Here is a 27,054-nt window from a genome sequence, read left to right as displayed (position 1 = left end):
ACTCCAACAGAGCAGCTTCTGCAATGTGAGTCAGCGGCTAGGAACATTCAGGGATGTAAATCAGACCAATGGATGACTAATAAATTAGTAAAGTAATAAAGTTGAAAGAGCAACACAAGGGTTTGTACAGCGTCTACTCATCACATTGCTATCGATAAAGCAGAGGACTCTAATCTCCTATTGTGCAACAAAGAGCACTCGCTCCCCCGAACATGTGGCAGTCTGGCAGTGCATACAATCATCCAGATACGGATCAGGAGTTTCAGTTAATGTTCACATCAACCATCAGAATGGGGGAAGAATGTGATCTCAGTGATTTTGACCGTGGCGCGATTGTTGGTGCCAGGCAGGCTAGAACGAGAGAGGTGAGTGGAGAAGGGCCTGACTGGTCGAAGCTGACAGGAACATTACAGTAAAACAAATAACCACTTGTTACAACAGTGGTTATTTGCATTACTGTTAAAGCATCTCTGAACACACAACTCATCATTAGTGGATAGGCTAGAAAAGTCTAAAAAATAAGTCTAATAAAGACCAAATAAAGTATTCACTGAGTGTATGTAGCACCTTTATCCAAAGCGTTGTACAATTGAAGCTTCTCATTCACCCATCCATACACACACACACACACACACCCCAACGGCAATTGGCTGCCATGCAAGGCACCAACCAGCTCGTCCGACTGCCAGACGACTGCTCTTACTGCCTCACCATACATATGAATCTGATTATGATGACTGCGTGCATTTGCATTGTGCATGCTTCTTCATTTTTGCTTTCATGTATAGTATGTGGGTTATGCGTGGCTGTATGTTGTGTTTATATGTATTTCTCTGCATGTTTGCGTGTGTGTCTGTGTATTTGTGTCTGTGTTTGAGTGCGTGCGCATGCATGTTTGGGTGTGACTGTTTGAGTGTGACTGTGTGACTGCGTGACTCTGCTTGTGTATTTGTGCGTGCATGTAATAGTAAAGGGAGGATTCAGCGATGAAGTGCAGGTCACACCATCAATACCCCTCAATGTAGAGGCACAGCCTGGGGGTATGGATCGGTGCAGATCGGGAGGAATCATTTCACGTTTCCATTTCAGTCATAGAGATGAGGAAATGAAGAAAATGAGAGAGGGATGTAACATAAGGTACAGTGCAGGGAGGAGAGAAAAGGTGAGTATGGGGGAAGTGTGCGTGTGTGTGTTTGTGTGTGTGCATACAATGTATTCACAGATACTGAGCAGTGGAAATGATTATACAAGAGTCCATGGGGGGATTATTAAATTGCTTGGTAGTCATTTTTTATGTGTTGATCAAGGGCACTGTAAATCAAATGTGAAAGTGTGATCTACTCTTCTTGAAGCTTACCCATAGCACATTTTTGTTGCCAATTCACTGCATTCCTTACTGCACAGAGCATAAAAAGTCCTCACTACACATTGATAGAGAAATGCTTTGCAGTAACACAGTTATTCTGATGGGCCTATGGTGTAAGTGCTCCCCCTAAAGGACAAGAGGGGAAAAACAACCATTAATATAACGCGGGAGGGAGGTCTGGTCAGCGAGAGAGAAAGCCAGAGCATAAATAACAATAGCAAAGACAAAAAGGAGCCATATTAAGCCCTAAAATGTACTTGAACTGGCACCCAACTTTCAGACTTCAGTCAAAGACTTGGGATAATTAGCAGGTTAAAGCGGTAGGTTATCATTATTGCTACAATAATTTTCTTCAGTCCAGAACAAAATGCACAACAATTTCATGAAAATGAAAGTACCAAATAAAAATGCAATAACTATAGCTATGCTGGAAGAACAATTCATAATTACTATGACAGCCTAACTAATATCTGCAATTCTTGAAAGCTTTCAATAAAACATAACAAATAAACACTCACAGGCCAGTTCCCAGTAGAGTTTAGCTAGATTAGTAGCATTTTATCATATTTAATGCACAGCTGAAAAGGATTTATGGGACGAGGACACAGTGTAATTATAGCTTGCGGTGATGTGTAATTACTCCAGTGATTAGCAGAGTATTTCTGAGGCTCTATCAGCAGGTCTGCAGCCTCTTGTACCGCGGCGAAGCAGCAGTTCTGGGCGTACGCGTGGAGAGAGATGCAGTGCAAGATTAGACTGAAGTGAAGAAAATGGGTCTTCTAGCAGTATTGCCCCCGCTTGTTTTGCCACGCTGTCCCTAACAATGGAATACTAAAAAAGTTGTACAAACTTATTTTAGTTGCCCCAACAACAACACCGTCTAAATTCTGAAATCCCTCTATGAAACGGAATGTCCTATCCCGAAACATGAACAATCTAATTGGGCTAACCGAGTTAACGCCGGCTATGAAATAAATTCCCGCGTCGTGATATACCCCCGAGATCTTCACTTTTGTTTCAGTTCAAAATGGGGGATTCTTCGTGACCATAGGTTCAATGGGGGGGCCTGTCCAGCAGATCGCCAGCCCTGGCTATCAAAAGTAAACAGCCAGTAGGTGGGTGGCATGTATGACCGCCTTCACCATTTTCTCAGCAAACCTCATCTCGTGTCTCGTGAAAACCACTCTTTACCCGTCATGTCGAGCCGTACAGGGACTCGTGGAATGCTTAAAGTGCATTCTAGGTCAGGCTCCGCAGGGGCATGTTCAATCTGAACGTTTGCTATGGTTTCAGTGTTGAACATAACGTCATACCCCAACGGCGTAACGGTTTAAAACAGGTTTTGAGGTAAGTTTGCTCCCATTTGGCGTGTGTCAGGGGGGTACCCGAATCAATAATGACGTATGCCTATGCTTTAATGGCCGGAGAATGACTTCAGATGTCATAGGAGCAAATCGTACTATGTCGGTCAGCCTTTACATTTCCTGAGAAATGGGTGACTAGATTTGTTTTATTTTTTTTACAAATTATATTAGTTTACAAGAACATCAACTTGGGTATGTGCTCATTGTGTAACTTATTTATAATATATTTAAAAAAAGCAGACTACTCGCATCACTTGCCTTCTCCACGCACATGTATAGGGCTGGTCTGTAACAGTTTTGTGCCAAACATGACAAACGTCCGGCAGAACTGTGAAGAGATCCTATGCAACTCCACAGAACGCAACCCAACAGGCCACTGGTAATGCATACTTAATGGACCATACTTCATTTTTCTCCAGGGGAAAAGATTAACTATGGAGCACAATTGTGACTAAGCCTACAGGTCTAATTTATAGGCTCAATATACAGTAATTGTCTATGATCTGTATATTAATTAAAGGCAACATTACTGTAAAACATCAGGTGCAGCGATTCTACACATCAAAACTTCAGACATTCCAGCTAATTTTATTACAGTATAAAGCACCCTGGTTTCGCAGTTATTGCAATGCAATGGTTGTACAAGGCTGACATCAGCCAGAGTATAAAGCAACCACATTTTCACACTAATGAAATTCACTGGAACACCAAATACTCTCTGCAGGCCAGTCATTACAAAAAGCTTTAATGCGGGTATTAGTCAATGTTAAGATCAAATTATTTCAGTATTCTGCTTTGAATTCAGGTCAACGCCAAGCTAGTACCAATTACAACCTTTTGCTGTGGCCACTGAATAGCAACCATCAGGGAAATGCAAAACTCATTGAAAAAAGTGCCTATTGAGAACTGCTTCTTTCCAGTGGAACGGTAAAACCTCTGCAAACAAGAGTAACTTCATGATAATTGCTTTGGCTTCTGTGAACGTGAAAAACATCCATAGGGGCAGAGCTATAAATGCAGTGTCAGTTAATGAAAATTGTAACATTCAAATCATTAAATTGCATTATGGAGAGGCTTACTTTATTGGGTAGGAACTGATATGCCTTTTTTAGCAAGTAAATAAGCTGGCGTCATTTGTAACATAGTATGCCATCATTCTGATCAAAAAGTGAATATACTTGATGGATTTGGATAATTTGGATCACTAAGAGTTTAATATGAACATGCATTGGTTCAGTAGAATCTGCACAAACACGCTCAGCAGTGGCCAGTTCTTTGAACTCCCATCTCTAACCCACATTTTCACTTGTAACAAATATTGAAAAGGCTGAATGCCTAAAAGCTAAAGAGAATCTGCTTGAGGCTTTTGCCTATTCATTTACTAGAGCTACAAGATGGCGGGCCTTATGCAGTGAAACACCAGCAAAAAGGAATCTGAATCTTTTAAAGGAAGTTCTCAGTCAAAGGTTAGCATAAGGAGCAGAGGAACAGAACACCATTCACCTCAAACCACAGAGCCACTTAGACACAAACAAGCACCTTCACCCGTACTGAGAAACCTGAGCATCGGCAGGGCAACACTCCCGAGTACAAAGGACCGGAACCTTCCTTCACATTAAAAATTAGGCTCCCCTACACAACACAGCAAGCAACTTGTCTTTATTTGCAATGTTCTTTATTTTTATCTTTTCCAGTTCCGATGTGAAAAGAGGCATTAATTTTTTAATTAAATACTTAATAAAGAAAGCAAAAAAGTATTTACAAATTTCAATTAAATTGTAATCAATGAATTCAGGTGATAATTACAAGCACCTTCTTTCTAGCCAAGGAGAAACAAAAATATAAATACAGGAAAACTCAGCCACTTTTTTTGGAAAGAAAAAAAAAAAAAAATTACATGGCATTACATTAGCATTTTTATTTTTGAAAAATAAGAAAAAAAAAAAAAACCTTAATATATATTTACAGAACTCTCCTGAAATGTATTTCCACTTAAGGAAGCAGAAAAGCCTTTAGGATCTGTACTGTTTCTTTTTTTTTTTTTTTTTTTTTTTTTGTTTGTTTCTTTTTTACTTTTAAAGTTGAATTTTCTATATACTTTCAAGTTTTAATAATGATTTTATCTTTTAAAATCCACTACAGGCTTGCAGGAGGGCCTTGCCAGGCCCCCCACAGATTAAGTGTAGGAGAAAAGTCAAACGGACACACAGGACAGGGGGTGGTGTGGTCAGACGAGGGAGCAGTGTGACCCCAGCAGCAAGGTCAATGTCCATTCTGCCCTCCGCCTCACCCCCCCAGGAGGTCCCCTCCCCAGAAAGCTTGTAATCCATTTGTCTCCATTCTGAAATGTCCCAAAGACAACTCCAGCTTGTCCACTTCGTATTTTTCCTTTATATTAAAAAAACACTCCAATCGTCCTACACCTAAGGAAAAGAAAATGCTATCCACCTACATAAGAGCGGTATGTATATCATACACATATGACACATGATACACATCATGTTTCATAAACGCAATATGATATTCAAATATAAGAGCAGCCTTAGTTTATCTGTTCTGGATTTTATTTTACGTCATGAATTGTGTAGTGACGCCTTAAAACTAGATAAAACCAAAACGCTGAAGGAACTGCACTCCCACAGTTTTCATCTTTATCATTCTTTTTTTTTCTTTTTTAAATTATTTTCATTTTATTTCATTTTGTTAAAGACATTTGCCAGAAGGAAGGAAAAATAAAAAATAAAAAAATAAACGATGGCATGTCCGATCTGTAGAATTGCTCCGACTAAGGATTTTGCAGAAGGGCCGTGCCGATTGTAGCGCGGCCCCAGCCTGACAGTCCCCCTCCCCCCGGGCCCCGCGGGGCCCCCCCGCGCTCTGCGGGGCTTAGCTGTTGTCGGACTCGTCCTCCGCCTCGCGCAGCCAGGTGAAGAAGGCGGTGACGGACTTGAGGGCCACGCCCTTGCCCTGCTGCTCGGCCGGGTCCTTGCTGGACTCCCACTTGTAGAAGGCCTCCTCCTTGATCACGTCCTCGTCGTACAGCGTGTCGAAGAACATCCGCAGCAGATCTGCCGCAGAGCACAGCTCGTTAAGACCGACGCAAAAACGGAAATGAGGAGATCTATACTGCAGACATCAGGAACTACAGTGTGTGGAATATCTTGCCAGGTCATGCAGTAGAGGCAGAAACTCTGGAGGTTTTCAATACTAGGACTGATACGGGGTACTGATACTAAGCATTACGTACACTTCAGCAGTAGTAAAACGGTGAGCATTGTTGGGCTGAATGATCTGTTCTCATCATTAAGTTATGTTACACAGATATAAACAAACAGCCTTTACTGGCCCAGCACTTACTGGCCGGCTGCTCCATCTTAACCATGAGGGCCTGCAGGGCGTAGAGGGCCTGGAGCTCCTTCTGCTCGTCCGACAGGTACTTCTGCAGCAGCTTGCCTCTCAGCGTGATCTGCTCCGCGTCCACCTTGTACGGGTTTTCCACTGCACACAGGACAAAGGGTTACACCGCACAGCCAAACCAGGGCTACACCGCACAGCCAAACCAGGGCTACACCGCACAGCCAAACCAGGGCTACACCGCACAGCCAAACCAGGGTTACACCGCACAGCCAAACCAGGGCTACACCGCACAGCCAAACCAGGGCTACACCGCACAGCCAAACCAGGGCTACACCGCACAGCCAAACCAGGGTTACACCGCACAGCCAAACCAGGGCTACACCGCACAGCCAAACCAGGGCTACACCGCACAGCCAAACCAGGGCTACACCGCACAGGGTCTGAAATAAGCACACAGCTCTGAGCAGCCCATACTGTTCAACAGAGACTTCAGTTCGCCTCAAGGATTATACCTGTACCTTAATCCCAAGTGCAGTAAGCAGGTCATTCCAAGTGCACTATGCAGATCACGAGTCAACAGACACTGCCATTGCTCAGCCAGGCAAACACTCACCTAAACCAGCTAATCTGCGAAATACATTCGCTTTAATCTTAATCCTTCAGGTTTGCTGGTGAAATCGCGCAGTGCCTGTATAATTACCCTGAGCGACGTATGGTTTTACTCCAGCAGGTTCAGTCAGCATTAGCACTCTGGAGTTGAACTGAGAAAGCTTAACTTCAAAGCTTTCGCACCGAGAGGTAAAGGGGGTTCTGATTGGCCGTTTGGCGTAATCTGTTCCCGGACGGAATACTCACAGATAATGGCGTTCTGACACACCGAGGTCATCACTGCCCGTACAAACATGTTGGAAGAAGTCTGCTGCTCGTCCAGGTTGGCCTAAGAGCGGGGAAAGGGCACAGGTCGGAGGTCAGCAGCCGAAACGGTAACGCGGCAGATTACAGGAGCAGCCAAAGGAATCGTTAAAGGTCAAGTGTGGATCGGCAAGAAAGCGCAGAGCGAGGGGGAGTGAGGAACCCTCACGCACCTCCACCCAGTCGTAGATCCTCTGGTTGTCGGCCTTCTCCTCGATCAGCTTGTCCATGTGTCTGCACAGTTCCTCAGACGACAGCTGCTCCTTGCTGGTCTTCTCGGAGTCATCTCCCAGCGTGAACTCCACTTTCTGCGGGGCACACATCTCCAGTTAGTGCTCAGTTCCCCATACCCCTGCCTCACCTATAGCTGGTCTACCACCTCAGCAAGCATTTCAATCCTCACATCCTACAATGTACAGAGGCCTTTTCGACAGCAGTACACAGGAACAAGCACTTCTCCCAAGCTGTTCTCCCCTCATCTCCCCAGTGCCCTGTGCGTGCTCACCGTCTCCGTCACAAACTTGTTGACATCCTCGTCCTCCAGGAGGAAGTCCTTCCAGCTGAGGCCTGCCTCTCTCCACAGCACCCCGGCCTTCTTATGGCTCTGCGAGACAGGGGGACGCGGTTACTCTGGGGCCTCCTGGGAGGCTGTGACCACGCTGGGGCTCGTGGGGCAGTACTCACCATTCCTTTGCACAGTAAGGTCAGGATCTCCGCCAGCAGGATGCCAGCCTTGCCCAGCGGGACCAGTGGTTTGGACACCTCCCTAAAAAAAGGTGGGTGAACGATACCAGGTCAGCCTCATCCTCTGCCAGTCGCCCTCAGATTTTCATTGGAGTCAGAGGAGGGCGCTAAACCAGCGTCAGAGGCTACATTAGCGTCTGTGACAGCGGCCTGCGCGTTCGGGCCATGGCTAACCCCTGAGGGACTGGCGCTAAGCCGTGTAAGCCGAGCGGTGGACTCACTTGAAGAGCTCTCCCATGGGGATGCCTCCTTCATGGAGCATGGGGCTGATGATCTCAGCCAGGTACAGCCAGATGTGGGGGATATCTATCGCCATGTCCTCCGCCACCTCCAGGATCTCCTGCAGCCTGTGGGCACACATCAATATCGTTACACACCAAAACGAGGAAAAACACTAAAACAACCCAAAGCTAACTACACAACTCAGAAGGTAGGTGGTCAGCAGGCAGTTGACGCCAAAAACATGCAGCCCACAGAGACACTGCTGAGGTGAGAGGAGGTTTATGGGTGGAGTGCAGATCCCCGTTACTCACCCCTTGTAGTACTGCTCGGTGGGCAGAGTGCCGGCCTTCACCAGCTGGTGCAGGAGGAAGCCCATGTGCTCTCGGGCGATGGTGCTGCGCTCCAGCGTCGACTCGATGCCGTTCCGCACGAACACGAAGAGCAGCTGTGCCGAGTTCATCTCCTGCACGCACTGCAGCGCCTCCTGTGGATGGGACGAGGAACAGCGGCGGTCAGGCTGAGCAGGGGTGGGGGACGGTCCTGCTGCTAGGGATACGCGTAGGGACTATTTGTTTTTACATGGGTCTGAGAATGTGAGGCAAGGTTGTCAACAGGGTGGCAGGGGCCTCAGGGAGCTGCCAGGGGCCTGGAGAATTTCCGTAGACACAGGGGAAGGGTTTAGAGGGGCCCTGGGGGCAATACGGTTGAGAACCTCTGACTAGCAGCAACAGCAGAAGAGACTCGGGTCTATTTGACTAAAAAACATTTTTAAAAAGCGAGGCTCAGAACACAGGAGCAGGCAGGGCCGTCTCTGCTGACCTTCAGGTCGTTGATGTGCAGGTACTCCTCGATGATGGCTGTGGACTTCTTCTCCAGCTCTTCCTCGCTCATGGCAGGCTTGGCCTGGGTGGGCGGGGGAGTGGGCGCAGCCTCGCGCTTCACTGAGGACGCAGACGGACAGGGGGTCATTAGAGACCATGATTGACAGCATGAACCTCACTGAAATGCAGCACGGAGGGTGAACAAACGGCTAAAACATTTCCTAAACATCAAATGCTCATGATCGACAGAACACAGCGGCCATTTTGTGCTCTCCCGGGCCTGTCCCAACAGTTTCCAATCCCCCAGCAACGCTCCTCCTGGTCCCCCTGGTCCCCCTGGCCGGAGCACTCACCGGTCTCCTTGCTCCGGGCGCGGTCCCGGTCGCGGCTGCTGCGGTCGTCGGTCATGCTGGACACCCTGCGCACGGGGTCGGCAGACCCGCGCCGGTCCCTCTCCCGGCTGCGCTCCTCCGTCTCCCGGCTGTAGCTCCTCTTGGTGACGGGGGGGCGGTTGCGGTCGCCCCTCTCCATGGCGCGGTCGTCCCGGCGGTCGAAGCCCCGGTCCAGGCGCTCGGGCCGCTCGAATCGGTCGCTGCGCTCGCGGCTGGAGCTGCCCCTGTGGGGCGGGAGGGGGAATCAGACCCTGCCAACGGCACACGGCCACACTCAGCGCTGCTTTGGGAACAGGGCGACAGACTGACCTCTGAGGGACCCTCCGGTCGCTGTCAGCAGGGGGGGCGGACGCCGAAGGCGCGGACTGCTGCAGGGCGGAGAAGCGGTTCAGGGTGCTGGTGGCAGGGCGACCCGACTCAGGAGCTGGAGGAAGAACAGACATTGGGCTTCAGTGTGCTAATCCTGATAGTGTACAGCAGCAGCCCGGTGAGCGCCGTGACCAGTATGAGAAATACAACACTGCCACCTAGTGGAGAAGAGTGAAATGACACAGAGCTGCTCTAGTTTCTGTGGAGCTCAGTGTGTAAAACGAGAAGCACACAGCGGCCCTGGCCTGAGGGACACCCACCTGCTTCTCCTCCACTGGGCTTGGAGCCCGAACCCCCGCTGCTGCCTTTGCCCCAGCTGCCCCATGTGCCTTTGCCCCCAGGGGCAAGCAGCTGATTGTTGAAGTCCATCGCACCAGGCTGGGAAGGAGGAGACAAAAGCGGTAAGAGACCACATACAAGCAGACACGTCCTCCATTTCCCCTGGCGGGCATCTGCAACACCTCGTCCCCCCATCGCCTCACCTTGGTGATCTTGCTCAGCCTGCTGGTGTCGATGGGCCGGTTTTTAGTGGAGATGGGGACGGTGTTCCAGCCCTCGTCTTGCGGGACGCTGATGCGGCTCCCGGGCGGATGGGGCCCCCCACGGCCCCCACCCCCGCCCCCGCCTCCGCCTCCGCCTCCGCCCCCGCCGCCTCCCCCTCCGCCCCCGCTGCTCCCGCGGGTGTCCTTCTTATTCAGGAGCTGCTGCTGCACCTTTATCTGCTCCCTGTGCTCCTCCAGCTCCGCCTCCTTGTGAATCTGGTCGATTGTCTTGGGCCCCTGGTCTCCTCTCCTGGGCACCCAGACGTTCTGAAAGGGCAGTGGGTTCATTAGACACGTGTGCAGTGTTCTTCAGGGGTAAAAAAAAACACTGCAGCAGATACAGCCCTGCTCTGACCTGACAGTGCTGATACTGCTTGATAGAATCGGGTCTGTCCCCTCCCACAGCCTTGCCGGGGAAAGGAAAGTGAAACTGCAGATGTTTCTGGGAAGCCAGAGCCCGGGAGGGAGGGAGGAGAACCCAACGGCACTCTGCCCGGATACAGCGCCCCTGAGCGCCAGCTTCTCATGGGCCGGAATGGCCTCGCCTAAACGGATCACTACCCACGGTCTGCTTTTCCAAATCAACCGCCACTCATCTGTAGATTGCACCCCAAACACTAGACTTTTTCCAGACGGTTAGTAAGTGGGTTCAGCAATCCGATCCTGGATTGGCGGTCAGACAGAAATACCCGGGGGGGGTAAAGACACCTTGAGGATGTTTCCATGCCTCCATCTGCATCCAATGCTTCCTGACACACACAGAGGCAAAGCAGCAGATATTTTATAATACTACATTGTTAAGTGAGCTGATCGGATACCCATTAGGCAGAACATCAACTCTCCTAAAGGCTACACACACGGCAGTAATGGACAAGAAGTTTCCGGCGAACCACACCAGTATTCTGGGGCAAAGCTTCCATGTGTGCTTCGCAGTCCGACATGGAGGTAAAGGAGTTCCAACATTGCGGTGGCACAATTTTGCTAAAGTTCACTTCGATGTTTCGATACGCAAGCCAAGCGCAACAAACAGCCGGCTATAACACTAATCAAAACATTTGACACTTTGCCCCAGAATACTGGTGTGCCTCGGCGGAAACATCTGCATTATAAGAAATAGTTCGATCAAAATGTGCATTTTTTTTTTTGCAAGTAACTGTGCCATTATGATTTGAAACGTTGCTGTGGAGTTTTCCCAAATGTAAAGTTTCAGCGCAGTGATTACCAGAAAATGAAGGGCCATTATATCACTGAACTGAATTAAAAAAAAAAAAAAAGGTTTTGCTGAGATGCAATATTTTTCAGGACGGACTGAAAGTATAAGTGGAAACACTTTAATATTTTTTTTGGGGGGGGGGGAACTGTCCCTTTGAATGTGAACCTACACGCACGCAGAGTTCAGAGCGGTATGGAAATGTCCAAGAGTCTGCCCCTTCCGTGCCCCAATTCTGATGGTGGTTATGCCACCAGTAACTGAGGTAACTAGTTCAAGGAGGCGGGGGCAGCTTTACCAGCATGAGGAGCATGTACTGGGTGGACTGTGACTCAGTAACAAAGGTCACATTTACTTTACACTGCAGTAAATTAAATGTATATAGCGGACGCTTCTGCCCAAAGCCATGTACAATAGTACTCCAGTGCTAAACAGAGACCTATGAAAGTTTTACAGACCACGCAGAACAAATAAAATAACACACACATTGCATTGTGAGAGTGAGAGGCAAGCTATAGAGTTTGTCCTTAAAGGACCTAAAGTTACCTCAGAGTTGAGTGTCACTCTTCAGTCATTTTTTGGAGGAAAGTCACGGCACTGTGTGCTGGCAGGGACATTAGACTACCGAGGGGCTTCCCAAGTGTTTGCTCAGCCTTTTCCGTTCAGGTGAGCCCGCAATGGTACAATATTGTCAAGGTCGGGCTGTTGATAAAGTCGGCCAAAGTAGGTGCACTCACAGAGACGAGATAGAACAAAAGGTTTGAAGTGTTGGAAGTAAAATTAAAGATTAACTTGAAAATACGTAACATCTGAAATGGGGTTACCCAAACACATCACCACGGTCAGGGTTCCCACTCATGACAGCAGCTTTTAAGTTAGGATTCAAGTTCCCAAGCATTTTTTGGTGCGAGTCGGGTACTTTTGGGAGGTGGACGTATAATTGAGGCACACGGTTACACTACTTACAGACACACACGATTATCCAGTGAAATTGACAGACCCAACTGACTGTGTAATTTATTAGAACTAATATTACCAGCCCAAGCAAGCAAGAGGCATTACAGGCAAAGCCAGAAAGGACGTTTTGCTTTCATTTTGGGAATTATTTCTTGATATAAAGAAAACAGGGAAATTTGATCTCTTCATGTCTGAATGTGGTCAATCAGGTGAAGTATGAGTTGGGTCAGGTTCAGAATAAGGGGACTTTAAGGTCAGGATGTACATCAGCAGGGAGGACCTTACCCGTCGGAGGTCCAGCACGTCCTGCAGCATGAAACGGATTCGAGACGAGGTCTTCCTCTCCTTGATTATCTTCTCCATCTGGTTGAAATACTGGTCCATGCGAGGCTGTGACAGGTGGGATGACTTAAGAGTTCAGTTTGTGTATGCGATATGAGGCGTCTGTACTAGAGTGTGTGGGAGGGTGTGCGTGAGAGAAAGCGCGTCCCTGGTGACGCCCATGCGGCGCGGTTCGGCCGGCGCAGTACCTTGGCTTTCTCAAAGTCCAGGTCCTTTCCGATGGTGGACAGCAGGCGACAGAGGCACTCCAGCGACTCCTCGTCGTGGTTCTTCAGCAGCTTGACGATGCAGTCGTGCATGATGGCTTCTGTCAGCATCTTCAGCTTGAAGAGCTCGCCGATGAACTTTATGTTCCCGAGAGACCGCCGTCGGGCTTTGTCCTTGGAGTCGTCCAGCTCCTCCTTGAGACGCTGTTTCTCCTCCCCCTGGACCCCAGGCCAGAGAGAACACATCAGTGGAGCCCACAGAAGCTTTTAGAAAAAGCTTTTATATTTTATTTAAACGTAATAAGAATCCTTGAGATTTTAGGTAATTGTGGATAAAGCAAATCAATAATGCCATTCAACAGATTCAAAACTGTGGAAAGACATGGGAAACAATTTCAATACTAAATCAAGATGTTTGATGGATGAGCACATAGAACTGCATGGGCTCCACTTCATTCCGGGCGTTCCCATCTAAACGCACCCAGATTCCTGTGCTGAGTCATAATCATTTTTGAATCCCTGTGTAATGATTCACCACTAACCACTAGTCTTCCAGCTCCCGACAGAAAGCGTTCAAAGATGACCAAGTTTAGAATTGCATGTTTACCACCGCAGCAGCATCCAACTCCTTCTGCTTCTTCTCGAAGATCTCGTCGTCATCCTTGTCCTTCTCAAACTCCTTCTGGCAGCGGTTCAGCAGCAACTTGCGGAAATTCACAGTGACTCCCGGCTTGTCAGTGGTGGGGACTTTAAGCTGGGGGAGAAGCAAAATATGTAAGGTGCAAAACTAGAGGTAGGCTAGTTAGCCTAGCACCATTCATACACACTAAGCACTTATCTGCAGTCTCCTCTGCTCAGCTGCTGATCAGGTCCCACCACACAAACCAAAGTAGCAAGGCTACACTGTATAAAGAGCATCCAGAACAGCTGTATGGACTATTTTTGTCATTCTGCATTCAACTTGACCCACATTTTGCTCCTCAGTTCCTCATATCCATCACTTGAGATCAGTGGCCCAGACACGTGGCACAAAATGGAGGTCATCAATGGAGCATAATCACAAGACAGACGGACGACGGACTCGACACTCACCCCCATAAGGCAGCGGCACATGTTGGCATAGGCAACGGAGAAGTTGGGCTCCGAGATGGCCTTCTCAAAGATGAGGTCGATGACGCCCTTCAGGCGCTCCTCGGTGTCGATGGTGAGCTCCGTCACCTGCTTCATGAGCTGCTGGAACATCTGGGGCGTCAGCTTGTTGAGGATGCTTCTCACGCGGCGGAACAGCTCCTGGGTCTGGGCGATTTCGGGGTCCTCCTCGGTCTTCTCTTTGGTCACCACCTTCTTCGCCGACGGCTTCCAGGCCTTTTCGGCCTTGTTGAGCTTCACGTCCTCGGTGAGCGAGACGCTGGCGATGATCTTCCGCGGCTCCTTGCGCTGGCCCTGCTGGGACCGCCGAGGGCCTCCCATGCCAGAGGGCTGAAGAGCAAGAGGACGTAGGTCAGATTCCCATTCCAACACATATACACCCTTAAACACATTACCATTCAGCATTATACAGACTACTTATCCTCTTTAAGACCGATTCCGTCACAAGGTACATTTCATAATCTTGCTATAACTATGCATTACTAAATGTTGTTTTGAGCGGCACTGAATTTCTTGTACCATGGTGCTCCTTCACCAATTCATCCTAAATACGACAGCCACACACACACACAGCTCTGCCTAAGTCAAGACGAACTTCAGAATGCTTTGATGAAATAAGCGCTGTTCCAATCAAACTTGGTTAAGTATTCCATTCCTTCGCTGAGTGGAGGACCTCACATCCTACTCAGATTAATGGGACAGTATTGATAGTGCTCACCGGCCCTCTGCCACCCATAGGCTGCCTCCCCAAATTGGCGAAAGGCGGGGTGAAGTCTGGCCCGCAGTTCATGCCAGTGAGACGGCTGGGGTCGAGCGGGCGCAGGGGAGTCTTGTTCGCCTTCAGAGGAGGAGGAAGAAAGAGTCAGCAACAGGTTTGGCCGCCGAAGCAACCTGAATAAAACCAATGGGTTTCGTTGGTCCTCCTGTTCACCAGGAGGCGGGCAGACGTACCTTATCCAGCACCACTTCGGTGATGTGCGGCAGTCCCTCGGGTTTATGCATGCTGGCGCTGATGAACTGGAAGCCCAGCAGGAACTCGCGGTCGTATTTCTTCTTCTCTTCGGGGTTGATGGGTTTCCATTGCTCTGAAAGTGGCCGAGGCAGTGCAGAGAGGTAAGCTGGCAGTGCCAACACAACTGCCAAAAACATTCAGCAGTGCCAGCAGGAGGAGAACACAAAGCAGGAGAGGGTTTTTGCTAAAAGGCCAAGGGTGGGGTCCATGACAGCAACATGCTAGGGTGGGGGGGGGGTGAGGTAGAGAGGGACCTCAGTACCCTAAGGCTGGCAATAGGAGAAGCTCATAAGAGGTAGAAGAAATGATTGGGTGGAATTAAAGCACCTTCTTTGTACTGATACTTCAGGTCTCCAGGCTTGGGGGCATCGGGTTCGATGTTCTCTGCGTCGAGCTTGTCCTCCTTCTCCTCCCAGGTCTCGTCCACCTCCTCTGCAGCAGCGGGGACAGGCTGCACGGGCACCGACTGGGCCTGCTCTGGCTCAGGGGGGCTTTCCACCACCTGCTCCTGCGTGGAGCACCGAGCCGTGAGCGTCGGACAACATTCTCACTAAAGCAGGAGGTGCAGGTCTCAACATTCTCAGAAATGAGTTTTGCATTCATTTAAATCGGTTTGATTATTCCGTGAACTGCCAATTACACAAATGTTGAAAAAAGAAATATATTTGAATCTGAACGTGGTACTATATTTCACATCAAATTAAATGTATGCTTTTACTTTAAGAGGCATCAAAATCACACAGGAGAGACGCAAAGGAACAGAAAAACAAACCTGTATGAGGCCAAGCAAGCCCTTTCATTTCAATGGTAATTTTTACCTCAGTGTAAAAGTGGCATTAATGTGCAACAAAGCTGGTTAATTAGTGCTCTCCCTGATTGATATTGGCAGGATAATTAGCAGCTGCTGACACCAGCCAGCCAGCTTTAGTGCTGATCTGGGAAATGCCTTTGGCTGTTCAACCAAACACAAGCAGACATGACAGCAATCATGCACTCAAAAATGCCAATGTGAACCAGCAAGAACATCTACCACAGATCAACAAGAAACATAATACAGGCATTGAGCTGGACTAGAAAGCAGTGTGACAAGCATTGTTTATCGAAAGTTAATCTATCAAATGGCTCACATTGAATGTTACATGCTCCATTTTAAACTGCATGTTAAGTGAGAAATGTCTTAAACGCTGTAGTTTGAAAGAGGCCTGCAAATTCTCTTGGCCCAAAACAAACCTCTTTAAAGGCATCCAAGATGTCTCCCACAGCCTCCTTTTTGTTCAGGTCCTTCATTTTTCTCTTCTTCTTTGGCACAGACACAGCAGCTGGTGGGCAGGTGAGACACGAGCGCGTTAGAACAGTGCAAACAGGTTGACACTCTGCAGGCTGATCCCCTACGCACTGCTCCTCAGTTCCTCATTCCCATCACAGCATTTCAGTGGCCCAGACACGTGGCACAAAATGGAAGTCATCACCGGAGCAGAGAGGAGGGACAGAGGGACGGGTACACACCTTGCATAGAGATCTCCCCTGTGGGGGCGGCAGCGGCGGCAACGGCAGCCTGTGGAGGAGGCGTGTCCTCCCTCTCCTCAGCAGGAGGGGGCGGGGTCACGGCAGCGGGAGGCGGGGCCACAGGCGTGGCGACGGCCGTGGGTAGGGCCTCCGGTTGCTGGGCGACCTCGGGCTCGACGATGGGGTCCATGTCGGCGTCAGGCGACTCCTCCGACGCCTCCTCCTGGCTCGGGGCCCCCGGGGCGACCAGGCCGTTGGAGAGCATCAGCTCCTCGGGCTGGGTGATGGGCGAGACGGGCGCGGCGGGCGAGTCCTGGGGCACCTCCGGTTTGGGCGGCGGGGTGTCGACCCGCTCTTCAGTCAGAGGCTCGGCGCCCAGCCCGTTAGCGGTGGAGGGCGGAGTGGGCGGGGCAGCAGCAGCGGGCGCGGGGGCAGGTGCAGGGGCAGGGGCAGGGGCAGAAGGCACAGGGGCAGGTTCCAGGACCACAGCCTGCTCCTTCTCCTCCACTTCCTCTTTCTTCTCTTCCTCCTCCTTCACTTCCTCTACCTCCTCCTCCACCTCCTCCTCCTCCTCCTGTTCCATCTTCTCAGGCTCGGGGGATGCGGGCTGTTCCTCCGCGGCGGGAGGAAGGGGGTCCGCGTCCGGGGGCGGTGTGTCAGGGGGGGTGGGAGCCGGGGGTCCCGTGGGGGCATCCACGATGTCGCTGACGGGAACGTCCGGCGGGGGTATGGGGGAGGCGTTGGGAGTGTTGATGGGAGACTCCCCGGGGGGGATGGGCACCTCCATTAGGGGGGCCACCCTAGTGTCCGTTTCGGGCTTGCCGTCACCTGCGGAGGGCTCTTTAGGGCTGGCCTCCGTGGGCTTGCAGGGGGGAGGAGTGGCGGCGGGCGGAGGCTTCGCTCTGTCATCTGCAAGCAGAACGGGAGCGTGAGGATCCACAGCCGCGCTCACCTGTCAGAGCAGGGCTGAAGCAGCAGAGCAAAGCACAGTCTCTCAGGACTCACCTGGTCCAGCAGCCAAAACTGCAGGTGTCACGCTCTCACCGTTGGCCTGGGTGAGGCCTCCTTCCAGCCCCTGCATGCCAGACTGGGGGGGGGGGGGGGGAAACGAGAGTTATTTTTCACACCGAGCCAAACGCAAAGAGACCGCCTCAGAGCTGCCCCCACACAGAGGAACACAGGATATCCAGGGTAGAGACACGTTGGGTTCACGGGGGCCGGGGACGCTCACCTGCGGAGGTGTCGGGGTGGAGGCAGTCCTGCCCCCGGACATGATCTCCTCTGTGATGTCCCGGCCGCCCTGGTTCGGGTCTCGTATTCTGATCTGCAAGAGCGAGAGCGGGGTTAACACAGGAGCAGCGCAGTCAGGACCCATGAGAAGGCAGTACACTGGAGAAACACCGCTGCACACGCATGGCAGCCCGGGGCACAGAGGGCAGGGACTGCCAGCAGCAGCCTGCCAGGGCGGCCAGAGCCCACGTACCCTCTCCCTGCCAGCCTCCCCGAACCGCCAGCGGGGACAAAGTGACCGGGGAGCCGTTACAAACAGAACAGCCTCCTGTGGAGCCAGCTCTTTGCAGCTCTCAGGAGTTTAAAATTAAATAAACCAGACAGGAAGCGTTGGCCTGCTGGAGACGCACGGTGACTCAGAAAGAACGGAATCGCTACGCGTGCCAGAGAGAGAATTCTTTCATTCACTCGCGCAAACACAAAGACGGCAGCGCTGAGAGCAGCCATGTAGCAGCAGCACAACCTCCATTTCAGCCTGTTGAAGAAATACAGCAGCTGTCATTGGAGAAACTGCCAACTTGTCGCTTGGAACGAACAACCGCCGAGCCTTCTTTTTCCTGACGCCCCGTGAAAAAAAAGCAGAGCGAACAGACGTGGAGACCACCACATGCGCAGCCCAGGAGACCTTTCTAACAGTCACACTTTGTTCTCTGCACACTGATAACGCTGTGCTTACTGAGCGTTCTGGGAACGACCTGAGAGTAAGGCACATGTTCCCCCCCCCCCCGCTCCACCTGGCACGGAATCGCGCGTTACCTGCCTCCGTTTGCCGAACCGGCTCGGCAGGGGCCCTGCGCTAGCGGGCCTCCCTCATCCTGGGGCCGGGGCCGAGCTCCGGGCCTGCGGGCCTGCGCTGAATACCGGGGGCTCTTTCGCAAGCGCCGCTGAGGCTGTGTGCACGGGCCTGGGCCTCCCTCCCCACGCAGAGCGGGAGCAGCAGCGAGGGAGAGAGAGAGAGGGAGAGAGGGGGAGAGCGTGGCTGGCCTCTCCGAGCAGCAGCGCAGGAATGCACCTCCCCGCCCACCGCGCTCCACACGCCACAAAGAGGGCCGTGCGGGGGGAGAGGAGGGCTGCACACTTTTCACTTTGCCATTCTTCTCTCTCTCTCTCTCTCCCCCCCCCCCTCAGAGGCTGAGACGAAAGGGGGGGGGGGGGGGGGGAGCTGCCACAGCGGCAGTTAAGGCCGCTCCGCTTCCGGGGTGGGCAGAGGGAGGAGCCGGGCTGGATGTGGGAGCCACGTGGAGCCGCTCCGTGTGCTGACATGTCCCCCCCTGTCCCCCTCCCCCGCCGGCCGGCACGCTGCCAGAGCAGCGCAAGCAGCACAATACAGCCGGAGAACTTTCATTTCCCCCGTCACAAAAGCAGAAAACGCAACTTACCGGAGAACGCGCGTCGACGCGGTCCGCTAAGCGCAAGGCGCGCGACAGGGCACCGCTGCCTGAACGTCTACACCTCCCACAGCCTGCCCCCACCCCCACCATCCCTTCCCCCGAACATCCTGCCCTCCCGGCGGAAGAGCAGCAGGCACATCTGCACTCACTCGCTCCGGGATCCTCCGCGCTCCTCGCTCACAGCCCTAACTCTCCTCCATTTTCCCAGCTCTCTGCGCCGTGCTCTGGAGAGACACGGAGCTGGAGTTTGTCTGTGTGAGTGCGGGACCTTGAGCACGCAGCAGAAATACTCCTCTGTCCAAAGTCCGCCCAGCTAGACACAGCCAGCTCCGCACTCCCACACTGATAAACAAGCCAAGTCAACCACAGTGCACAGCAGAGCTAGGCCAGGCAAATCGACCATAGAGTGCAGTGCAGCTAGACCAGTCAAATCAACCAGAGTGCAGTGCAGCTAGACTAGTCAAATCGACCATAGAGTGCAGCACAGCTACATCTCTCTCTGGAGTCCAACTTGATCACTGAAGCCACCGATACACAGACCCACCAGACGGGCAGACAAGATGGTAAAGGTAGGGGTTTGCATCACAGCACAAAAGCCCCAGTAATGGTTTACCTCTGCCCCAGAAAACGTCCTCCTTTCTATGGACACGTGGGACATTATCAGAGTTTACAGAAACACTAAGGAATGTGTCAAGGACAACATAAGCGTGACCCTGAGACCCCAAGGAACACGGTCTCAAAGTGGGATAAACAATAGACACCACCACTGAGGAGCAGCAGGTGGAGGAACATAGTCCACCTCCGTCTTCTAGTTGCTTCACACGTCAACGTCTGACGTCTGAAAGGTGAAATCAGTGTTCAAGCTACAAAGCTATATGCTCGCAAGATGTTTTATCTTGCGAATCTTCAAAAATGCTTTCAAACAGCATTTTTTTTTTCTTCATTCAATTGTATATTTCAATGAAAGGCTGCAGGCTTAGCCTACGGTACTGACTTCAGCAGGGTTCTGATTCACAGCTTAAAGGACAAAAGCAGTTAGGCAATATCAATATACTTCAGAATCTTTTGAAAAAAAACGTATCACTAGTATTTGTGAAAGGAAAACATGCATTTCTTATAATTCAGTGACCACAAAATTAATTCAGAGAACCAAACAGGATTCAGGTTAATGCAACAGGTAAATACAACAGTTACCATCCACAACACTGTTCAGAAAAAGAAGCTAAATGCCAATGAAATTTTTTTCTGAACATCAAAATGACATTAAATAACTAAGGCTGAACAGTGAGCTTCCATCAGTCAATGGACACATGAGCAAACACAAGTTAAAATTACTCCATCACATGATGGCAGGCCATGCAAATTGAAGATTCAAGTTAAAGAAACACTTTAAAACTAGCAATAACTTAAGCATCACAGTTTTTTGTATGGAGAATGTCTTCAAAAAGGTACTTAAAATACCAAGCACAAACCTTGGAGGAACCTGGGGGCAGTACCTGTTTTCGCTCCCGTTTGGGTGGGATCTGCTGCTGCTGTGGGGGGGGCTGTTGTGGCTGGGGGGGGTTCATCATGACGGAGGGGGCCGGCACCGTGGGGGCGTACTGCGGCTGCGCCGGGTAGTAGGCTCCGGCTGTGGGGGGGGGGGGGGGGAGGAAGTCAATAAACAGTCACACAACACCATAAACAAGCCCTCCGGTCCAGCTAGCAGGGACATGGGGGGGGTTTAAAGATACGCAGGGTTTCTTCGCGTAACCTGGCTTCACAAAAAACCCAACAACCGCTATGGGGCTTAACTGGTACTACAAAACCGACTTGTGAAGTGAAGACGGGCTTTGTTGACCAAGAGCTGTGCGCGTTCCAGTAACAGCGGAGGTGTATGCACAAATTAGTCTAACGCAGTGTAGCTAGGGCTGTAGGCTACTTGAGGCATATTTCTCACCTGAGGAAAAACTGATATAAAAGCATATAATGGACTGATATGAAGAACATAAAAAAAGAAAAAAAATACCCAGGCGAATTTCAGTAACACCATGGGTTGGCAAAAATTGCTAATAATATAACCAACAGATTTACACCATCATAACACTCATAACGAATACCTACAATCTCACTAATTGTCCAACACTATTTCTGATGAGGGAATAAGGCTTCATGTTCGGGAGCTCCTAAAATTTAACTTATATTTAAAATGATTATGCCTGAAGCTAAAAAGGTTTATGCTTTAACTTAGATTATTCTTCAGCTCCAGTCTTACAATAAAGGGAAGTAAATATTGGTGTGCAGGGTTATGTCAACTAGTGTATTCTCTCTGTTGAGGATCTAGCTAAAATTTTTCATAGGCTCCAAGAGTAACCACGGAGAAAGCGAGCAGATTCATTTGGTCTCCGTCCAACAAAAAACAAACAAACACCAAGTGCTACAGGGGAGTCGTGGAGAGAGGTCAATTTCCAAGGAGTTGATCGGTCAAAGGACGGTGCTTCATACCTTTCAAGCCGATAGCCAGAGCATAACCCGGCCGTGACCAGGTTAGCCATGCAGCATATATTGCCCTGGAGATACGCCCAGCATTAAAGTAACTCAGTAGTACGGGAAACCAAGGGTTAGAGGTTAAGGTACCTCGCTAACCCCATAATCTCACTTGGTAATAACCCACCCAGGCCTGCCTCCTGTACAACCCACAGATATGCATGACATTCTACGCAAGTCTTCCACTCCAACACTGAACATTTTAATGCAAGTTTTCCGCACAATCAATATGTGAAATACCACCTTTATGTAGGCAACTCCCCTTTTGATTGGTAAGTGTATTGAAATACCCATTTAAAATGTTACTTTGAACACAGCTAAGTTCATAACTTGATTTGTTCCTAAAAAGTCAAATTTTAACAGCTGATTTTTAAAGAAAGAAGCACTTTGCCTTACAACTAATTTTGGCTTAGTTTTTGAAGCTCATTTCCTGGTCTTGCAGAGACAGTGCTGTCGGCTCCTGTATAGGCCTATCAGGCGCAATGCTCTCAAAATCCAAAGCCAATACAATTTTCTCCACAACAACATGCATTCACAATAGGCATTTAGTTCCTTGTCTAAGGTCTCCCTATGTGCAGATATTAAGTTGAGTCATTTGGACAATATTTTGTGGTCCAATCCGGGACAGACTTCAGCACTACCCAGTCATTAGCATCTTGCGTGCTTAGTGGATGATCTGGAGACGAGCTTGGCTTAATGACCATATAAGGGTCCCGCTTCTCCCTCCTGTGTAGTCAGACTCCACATTCTCTCAACATGGCAGCACAACCTGCAGATTCAAAACACGCGCCATATTTTTCTGCACTCCAAGTACAACACCGCAATATTCTAAGTCAGCTTTGATCCTCACCCCAGTAGAAATGCACTCCAAAGACGCCTTATGTTGAGTATTAAGCACAGATGCCTAAATTGAAGTGAAATCTTTAGAACTATTAAAAGTCCCCATTACAAAATAAACAGCTCAACAGGTTCCAGGCAGCCACCCCGAGTAGTCGGAGTAGTTTACACCAAGACAAGTGCGTTTTGAGTCCATCAAGTTGAGTTCAATTATTGAACCAGATCTCAACCGAAAACATGGCTTCATTTTACCAGAATTTATGACAAAAACTATGCAATATATAAGGACTCAACAAAGACCTGTATCAGTAAATAGACTTTACAGGGTAGGACTCCGAGACCAGGAGGTTAATAGGTAGTCAACAAAGTCAACAAACTACTTGTTAGTTAGTTGCCTTGCATGGTTATATAAATTGTTGCGGTAATTGGTGTGGTGACTCAAACTAGAGGCCCATGTTTGTGCAGCTTTAGCCTATAGACAGCGCTTAAGAGCATGAAGTGGATCATTTTGCATCGATTCACTAGCTTGTATATATTTGTCATCTGTGCTCCACTTTTGTTAGCTTTTTTTTTTAACATTATTAATAGAACTAAAAATTGAGTGCATGTCAACCAATGTTCTTTACACAGTGGTTTAATTCTGTTCATTTTTAAAGCAGGTGCGGTCACCCAAAGGTTGCAGGTGGATTTCCTGGGGGGGGGGCACTGGAGGTGTACTCGTGAGAAAGGTTACCGATCTCATGTTTCACATCCCACCGTACAGAAATCCAGTGTGTAAAATATAAGCAATGCGAGAGACCCCATGCCAGCTCAGTTGAGGTGATCCGGAGGATTTGGCATCACGGTCATCTGCTTTAGCTTTAGGAGAGCATCATACACATTCATCATTATATAAATGATACAAAGAATTTCAACTAGAGTAAATAAGACCAATTTGTTTGTACAACTGAGTGTTATACAACTTCAAAGCTCCAAGAACAATCTCACAAGCTTAATCATGAGATGAATTGAGAAGTAGACCACACAAGTTTCCTTCCTATTAATCGACCATCAGAATTTCTGCCATACAAAACACCTGATAATCCAAACGTTATGTGAAGAACAATATTTAATTGAAAAGTCTTAGAAAGTGGGCTCAACGAGATGGAAAATCAACAAGCTTTGGGTCCCCTGTCCACGGATGCAGCCAGAGACGATCCAAATACTCCCAAGCAAAGAATCCAGATGGTAAGTTCACCTGAACATCCATTTGGGGGGCACTAAAAGCACTGAAGCATACACAGATGTGCACTCTACAAGTGGGAGAAACCAGAAAGGCACTGGACTAAAGCAAAGGAATAAACAGGAACAAATACATTTTGAAAGAGTGTTTGCCAAGCTAGCACCTTGTAAAGCCTGTGATGGCTGCCCTTGGACACGTTTCAGCTTCACTGACACTAAAGCCTCCACATTTGTGACAAGGCAGCACACAGACTAAATATAGTCATGATCAACACAGAGCGAGGGGTGGGGGGGAGAGGGAGCTGGGGAGCGGGGAGGGGACAACAAGCGCATGGAAAACTCAAAAGTTCCTGGAAACCTTCACACCAATAAAGGCTTGAGACCCGACTCGCACCGACGAGAGAAAGCGAGAAGGGGGGAGGAGAGCCGAGCGGATCTTGGCGGAAAAGCGGCGGACTGAGACGGAACGCGCGGAACGTACCGGGAGGTTCTCTGCGAGAGCCGTGATTCCCCATCTGTGACGGGAGCGGAGCCGGAGCCTCGGGCGGAGGGAGGGGAGAAGGGGCTCTCTCTTCCCTGCCGCGGGAGGTCTTGCCTCCTCCCAGAGAGAAGTACGATCCCCAGCGGCCCCAGACACCGAGGGCGAGAGACGCGGGTGCTAGAAAGGGCCAAGAGCTTCTAGCAGCGATTCCGCACCTGACCCGAGTGGTGGGGCGGGGGGAACGCAGCCGCGTGACGGACATGCGGGGGCAGCAGGGAGGGGGGTCAGTAAATCAGTCAGCCCCTATTTAAAAATAACTGCCCCCCACTCTTCCCCCCAGTTAGCAGACTGGGGTGAGGGGGGTTTACATACAGGTTTCATTGGGCCTCACTCTTTACAGCCAGTGCCACCTAGAGGCCTGGCGCAAAACAGCAGCTGCGTTTGGCTAAACTCGGCACGGGTGGAAAAGTCCCAGTAGGGAAAGGCTGCTGAAGTAGAAGTGCTGAAAGAAACAACCACCCACTGCTCCTAATCCCTCACTACCATGGCAACAGGCACAAATCTGTTAACCGAGGATGGCGGAGAGTGAAGCTCTGGATTGTTGCTCCATTGTGAGCACAAACCCCCACCTCGGGCCCGTTCGGTATTGTGGCCTGCTCTGGCAGCGCGGGGGGGGGGGGGGGGGGGGGGGAGGGTTGCCTCACTGTCATACGGTCAGGGAGGGCGTCCAGCGTCAGTCAGCTGACCTGACGACCGGCCTTGTGATTCCTGGAATAGTCCGTGACATGCCGCAGGCACAACCGCGCGGTTAGAGCGGGGCCAGTCACCAGCGCTAACGGCGCTACAGCGTGTCAGAGGAGCGGCGTTCCCACAGGGGGACCGATTCAAATGTGACACGAGGAGAAGCCCGGCTGAGGGGCGGGACTAACGCAACCACCAATGGGGAGGGAGCTGCAGCAGAGCTAAGCCACATTCCACCGCAAATTAACTTAGAACACGGTCGCCCCAGAAAACAAAAACAAGCTCTACTGTGTGCTGCAATGAGTGTGTGTGTATTTGTGTGTGTGTGTGCGCATAGACATTGTTCCCTCTGCACCCACCAGGCTAATTCTACATCACACCCATGTGGGGAGGACACAAACTATCCCAAAAATGTGCCGATGCTTTCAAACAAGACCTGCCGGTCACTAACACAGGATGAACATGAATCTTCTCCAACAGCATAAATAATATCACCCCGTTTAAACCCAAAGCAATTTACACTCTTGATCAACACCCGAATCGTCTTACTTCCTTCAGTAATCGTTGCTACCGCCCCATTTGCGGACACAGTCCTTCTGTACTGGTGGCTGATGACACGAAAGTCAGAAAACAGGGAACACCGAAATTGTGGGATTAAAGAAAACTTTCTGATGCAAGTCTTCCCTACCAAGAAATGGAGCACAAGACCTATTGTACTTCGATTCACATTGACCAACTAGAATGGACTTTCCCGGTCCTGACCACAGATACTTGTACGCAGACGGACACAGACCGAAGTCAGTCCCTGAGGAGACCACAGTATAAGAGCTTTCAGGTACAAAGAGTGTTGAGAAAAACTGGCAGGAAAGGGGAGAAAAAAGGAAACTAACACGAATGGAAAGAAACACACCAAACGCTACTCACCAGGGACACGGGAATTGCTGAAAGCAGCACCATGGAGACAGTGGCAGCAATTCTAGTCCTCCACCCGTCCTCCCCCCCCCGTCCTCCAATAGTGATACAAAAAAAAAAAAGGCTCTGTACATGCAGCGATGCACGCAGAGGATGGGAGGGAAGAAAGGAAGGAGGAGAGGGGGAGAGCGACTGAACGGACAAAATGAAAGCTACAGGACCTCTGCTCCCATCGCTATCCTAGCAGTTTTGACGCACCGTAACCGTTTCATAACCCGTTTATCAGAACCCATGACCTGCAAACATGACCGTTTTACATATTGCACACGGATGGCAACAATTGGGAGAGTTCGCATTATGCTCTCCGACTGAAACTCAATGTACTGACCTAATAAAAATATTTGTATTACTCAAACACGAGGGGGATTCTTAACCACGTGGCTTTGATGAATTACAGCACAACCCAGAAATACTGCATGTGGCACTTTCATTTTCCCAACCAAAATAAAATCATGGCTCAACAATTCTCCGATTATAGGAGCATTGTTTCCTCCTGAAAATCAATGTGTGCTTACTGGAAAAATTATTTAGCATAAATGGGAGGCATTAGTGTGCTCCAAAATTTTTCAACTTAGGAACACATGTACTCCTTGGGAAAAAATGTTAGAGTAGACTTAATTGTAAATAATTAAATTGAAAGAGAACTTTGATGTTATGACAATGCATTGCAATGCAGTGAGATGACACTAGGACAAATGTCTATAGCTCACCGACTACAGACAAAGGCTCTGGGGTCATAGCTAAAGCCGCAGACCACAAGCAGTACACACCGACTATGCTCCCCAGGTGAGTGTTAGGTTGGATTATTGCTCATGGGGCGAGGCATGAAGTAAAACCTGCTCATAGCCTCTTTAAATGTTCCCATTACTAAGGTTTTCGTAATAAACAGTTTTGAAAACACCAATTATATTTTCATGCAGCTTTCCAGCTGCGGTTCTTTAAGTTCCAGAAAGGGTGATATTACCTTGGCCAATGAGCCGCCTGGAATGAGGTGGATGAGGTAGAAGATGGCACGCCTACCGTATTTACCACTGCTAAAGTGTGTGCGACCGGCGCAAGTAGAGAAGCCATTTTGTGGACTGAAAAACATGGTTGTGCACTCAATTCTGCGGCCATGTAATATT

General features: G+C 49.7%; 1 protein-coding gene and 2 non-coding genes across 14 annotated transcripts in view; all 3 read right to left on the bottom strand.

Annotated features, from left to right (window-relative positions):
* Positions 1 to 4,383: 4,383 nt before the first annotated feature.
* LOC133107868 (eukaryotic translation initiation factor 4 gamma 1-like) overlaps positions 4,384 to 27,054 on the bottom strand; it is a 47,832-nt gene continuing 25,161 nt past the window's right edge. For 8 of the 12 annotated variants that reach the window (XM_061217128.1, XM_061217127.1, XM_061217126.1 and 5 more), the window contains 25 exons: positions 20,625 to 20,782; positions 17,703 to 17,795; positions 17,477 to 17,558; positions 16,472 to 17,380; positions 16,196 to 16,284; positions 15,293 to 15,473; positions 14,905 to 15,038; positions 14,672 to 14,791; positions 13,897 to 14,283; positions 13,412 to 13,558; positions 12,787 to 13,023; positions 12,542 to 12,646; positions 10,030 to 10,356; positions 9,808 to 9,925; positions 9,488 to 9,602; positions 9,140 to 9,402; positions 8,785 to 8,906; positions 8,277 to 8,449; positions 7,965 to 8,090; positions 7,684 to 7,765; positions 7,505 to 7,603; positions 7,173 to 7,307; positions 6,943 to 7,024; positions 6,088 to 6,228; positions 4,384 to 5,798 (listed from right to left, as the gene is read on the bottom strand). In XM_061217128.1, coding sequence (XP_061073112.1) covers positions 5,617 to 5,798; positions 6,088 to 6,228; positions 6,943 to 7,024; positions 7,173 to 7,307; positions 7,505 to 7,603; positions 7,684 to 7,765; positions 7,965 to 8,090; positions 8,277 to 8,449; positions 8,785 to 8,906; positions 9,140 to 9,402; positions 9,488 to 9,602; positions 9,808 to 9,925; positions 10,030 to 10,356; positions 12,542 to 12,646; positions 12,787 to 13,023; positions 13,412 to 13,558; positions 13,897 to 14,283; positions 14,672 to 14,791; positions 14,905 to 15,038; positions 15,293 to 15,473; positions 16,196 to 16,284; positions 16,472 to 17,380; positions 17,477 to 17,558; positions 17,703 to 17,795; positions 20,625 to 20,782 — 4,607 coding nt within the window. In that variant the 3' untranslated portion in view covers positions 4,384 to 5,616. Of the gene's footprint in view, positions 5,799 to 6,087; positions 6,229 to 6,942; positions 7,025 to 7,172; positions 7,308 to 7,504; positions 7,604 to 7,683; positions 7,766 to 7,964; positions 8,091 to 8,276; positions 8,450 to 8,784; positions 8,907 to 9,139; positions 9,403 to 9,487; positions 9,603 to 9,807; positions 9,926 to 10,029; positions 10,357 to 12,541; positions 12,647 to 12,786; positions 13,024 to 13,411; positions 13,559 to 13,896; positions 14,284 to 14,671; positions 14,792 to 14,904; positions 15,039 to 15,292; positions 15,474 to 16,195; positions 16,285 to 16,471; positions 17,381 to 17,476; positions 17,559 to 17,702; positions 17,796 to 18,521; positions 18,753 to 20,624; positions 20,783 to 24,217; positions 24,442 to 27,054 lie in introns of those variants that run through there. The other 4 variants (XM_061217132.1, XM_061217133.1, XM_061217137.1 and 1 more) reach the window with 3 other exon arrangements.
* Positions 13,781 to 13,856, bottom strand: LOC133108780 (small nucleolar RNA SNORD66). The gene has a single exon (XR_009704710.1). It is a non-coding gene; the product is annotated as a small nucleolar RNA SNORD66 (small nucleolar RNA).
* Positions 16,364 to 16,439, bottom strand: LOC133108779 (small nucleolar RNA SNORD66). The gene has a single exon (XR_009704709.1). It is a non-coding gene; the product is annotated as a small nucleolar RNA SNORD66 (small nucleolar RNA).

The sequence above is a fragment of the Conger conger genome, chromosome 13 (assembly GCF_963514075.1).
Source record: "Conger conger chromosome 13, fConCon1.1, whole genome shotgun sequence".
In the NCBI taxonomy this organism is placed as follows: domain Eukaryota; kingdom Metazoa; phylum Chordata; class Actinopteri; order Anguilliformes; family Congridae; genus Conger; species Conger conger.
Note: the sequence above shows the minus strand (reverse complement) of the source record. Positions and strands in the feature narration are given on the sequence as shown.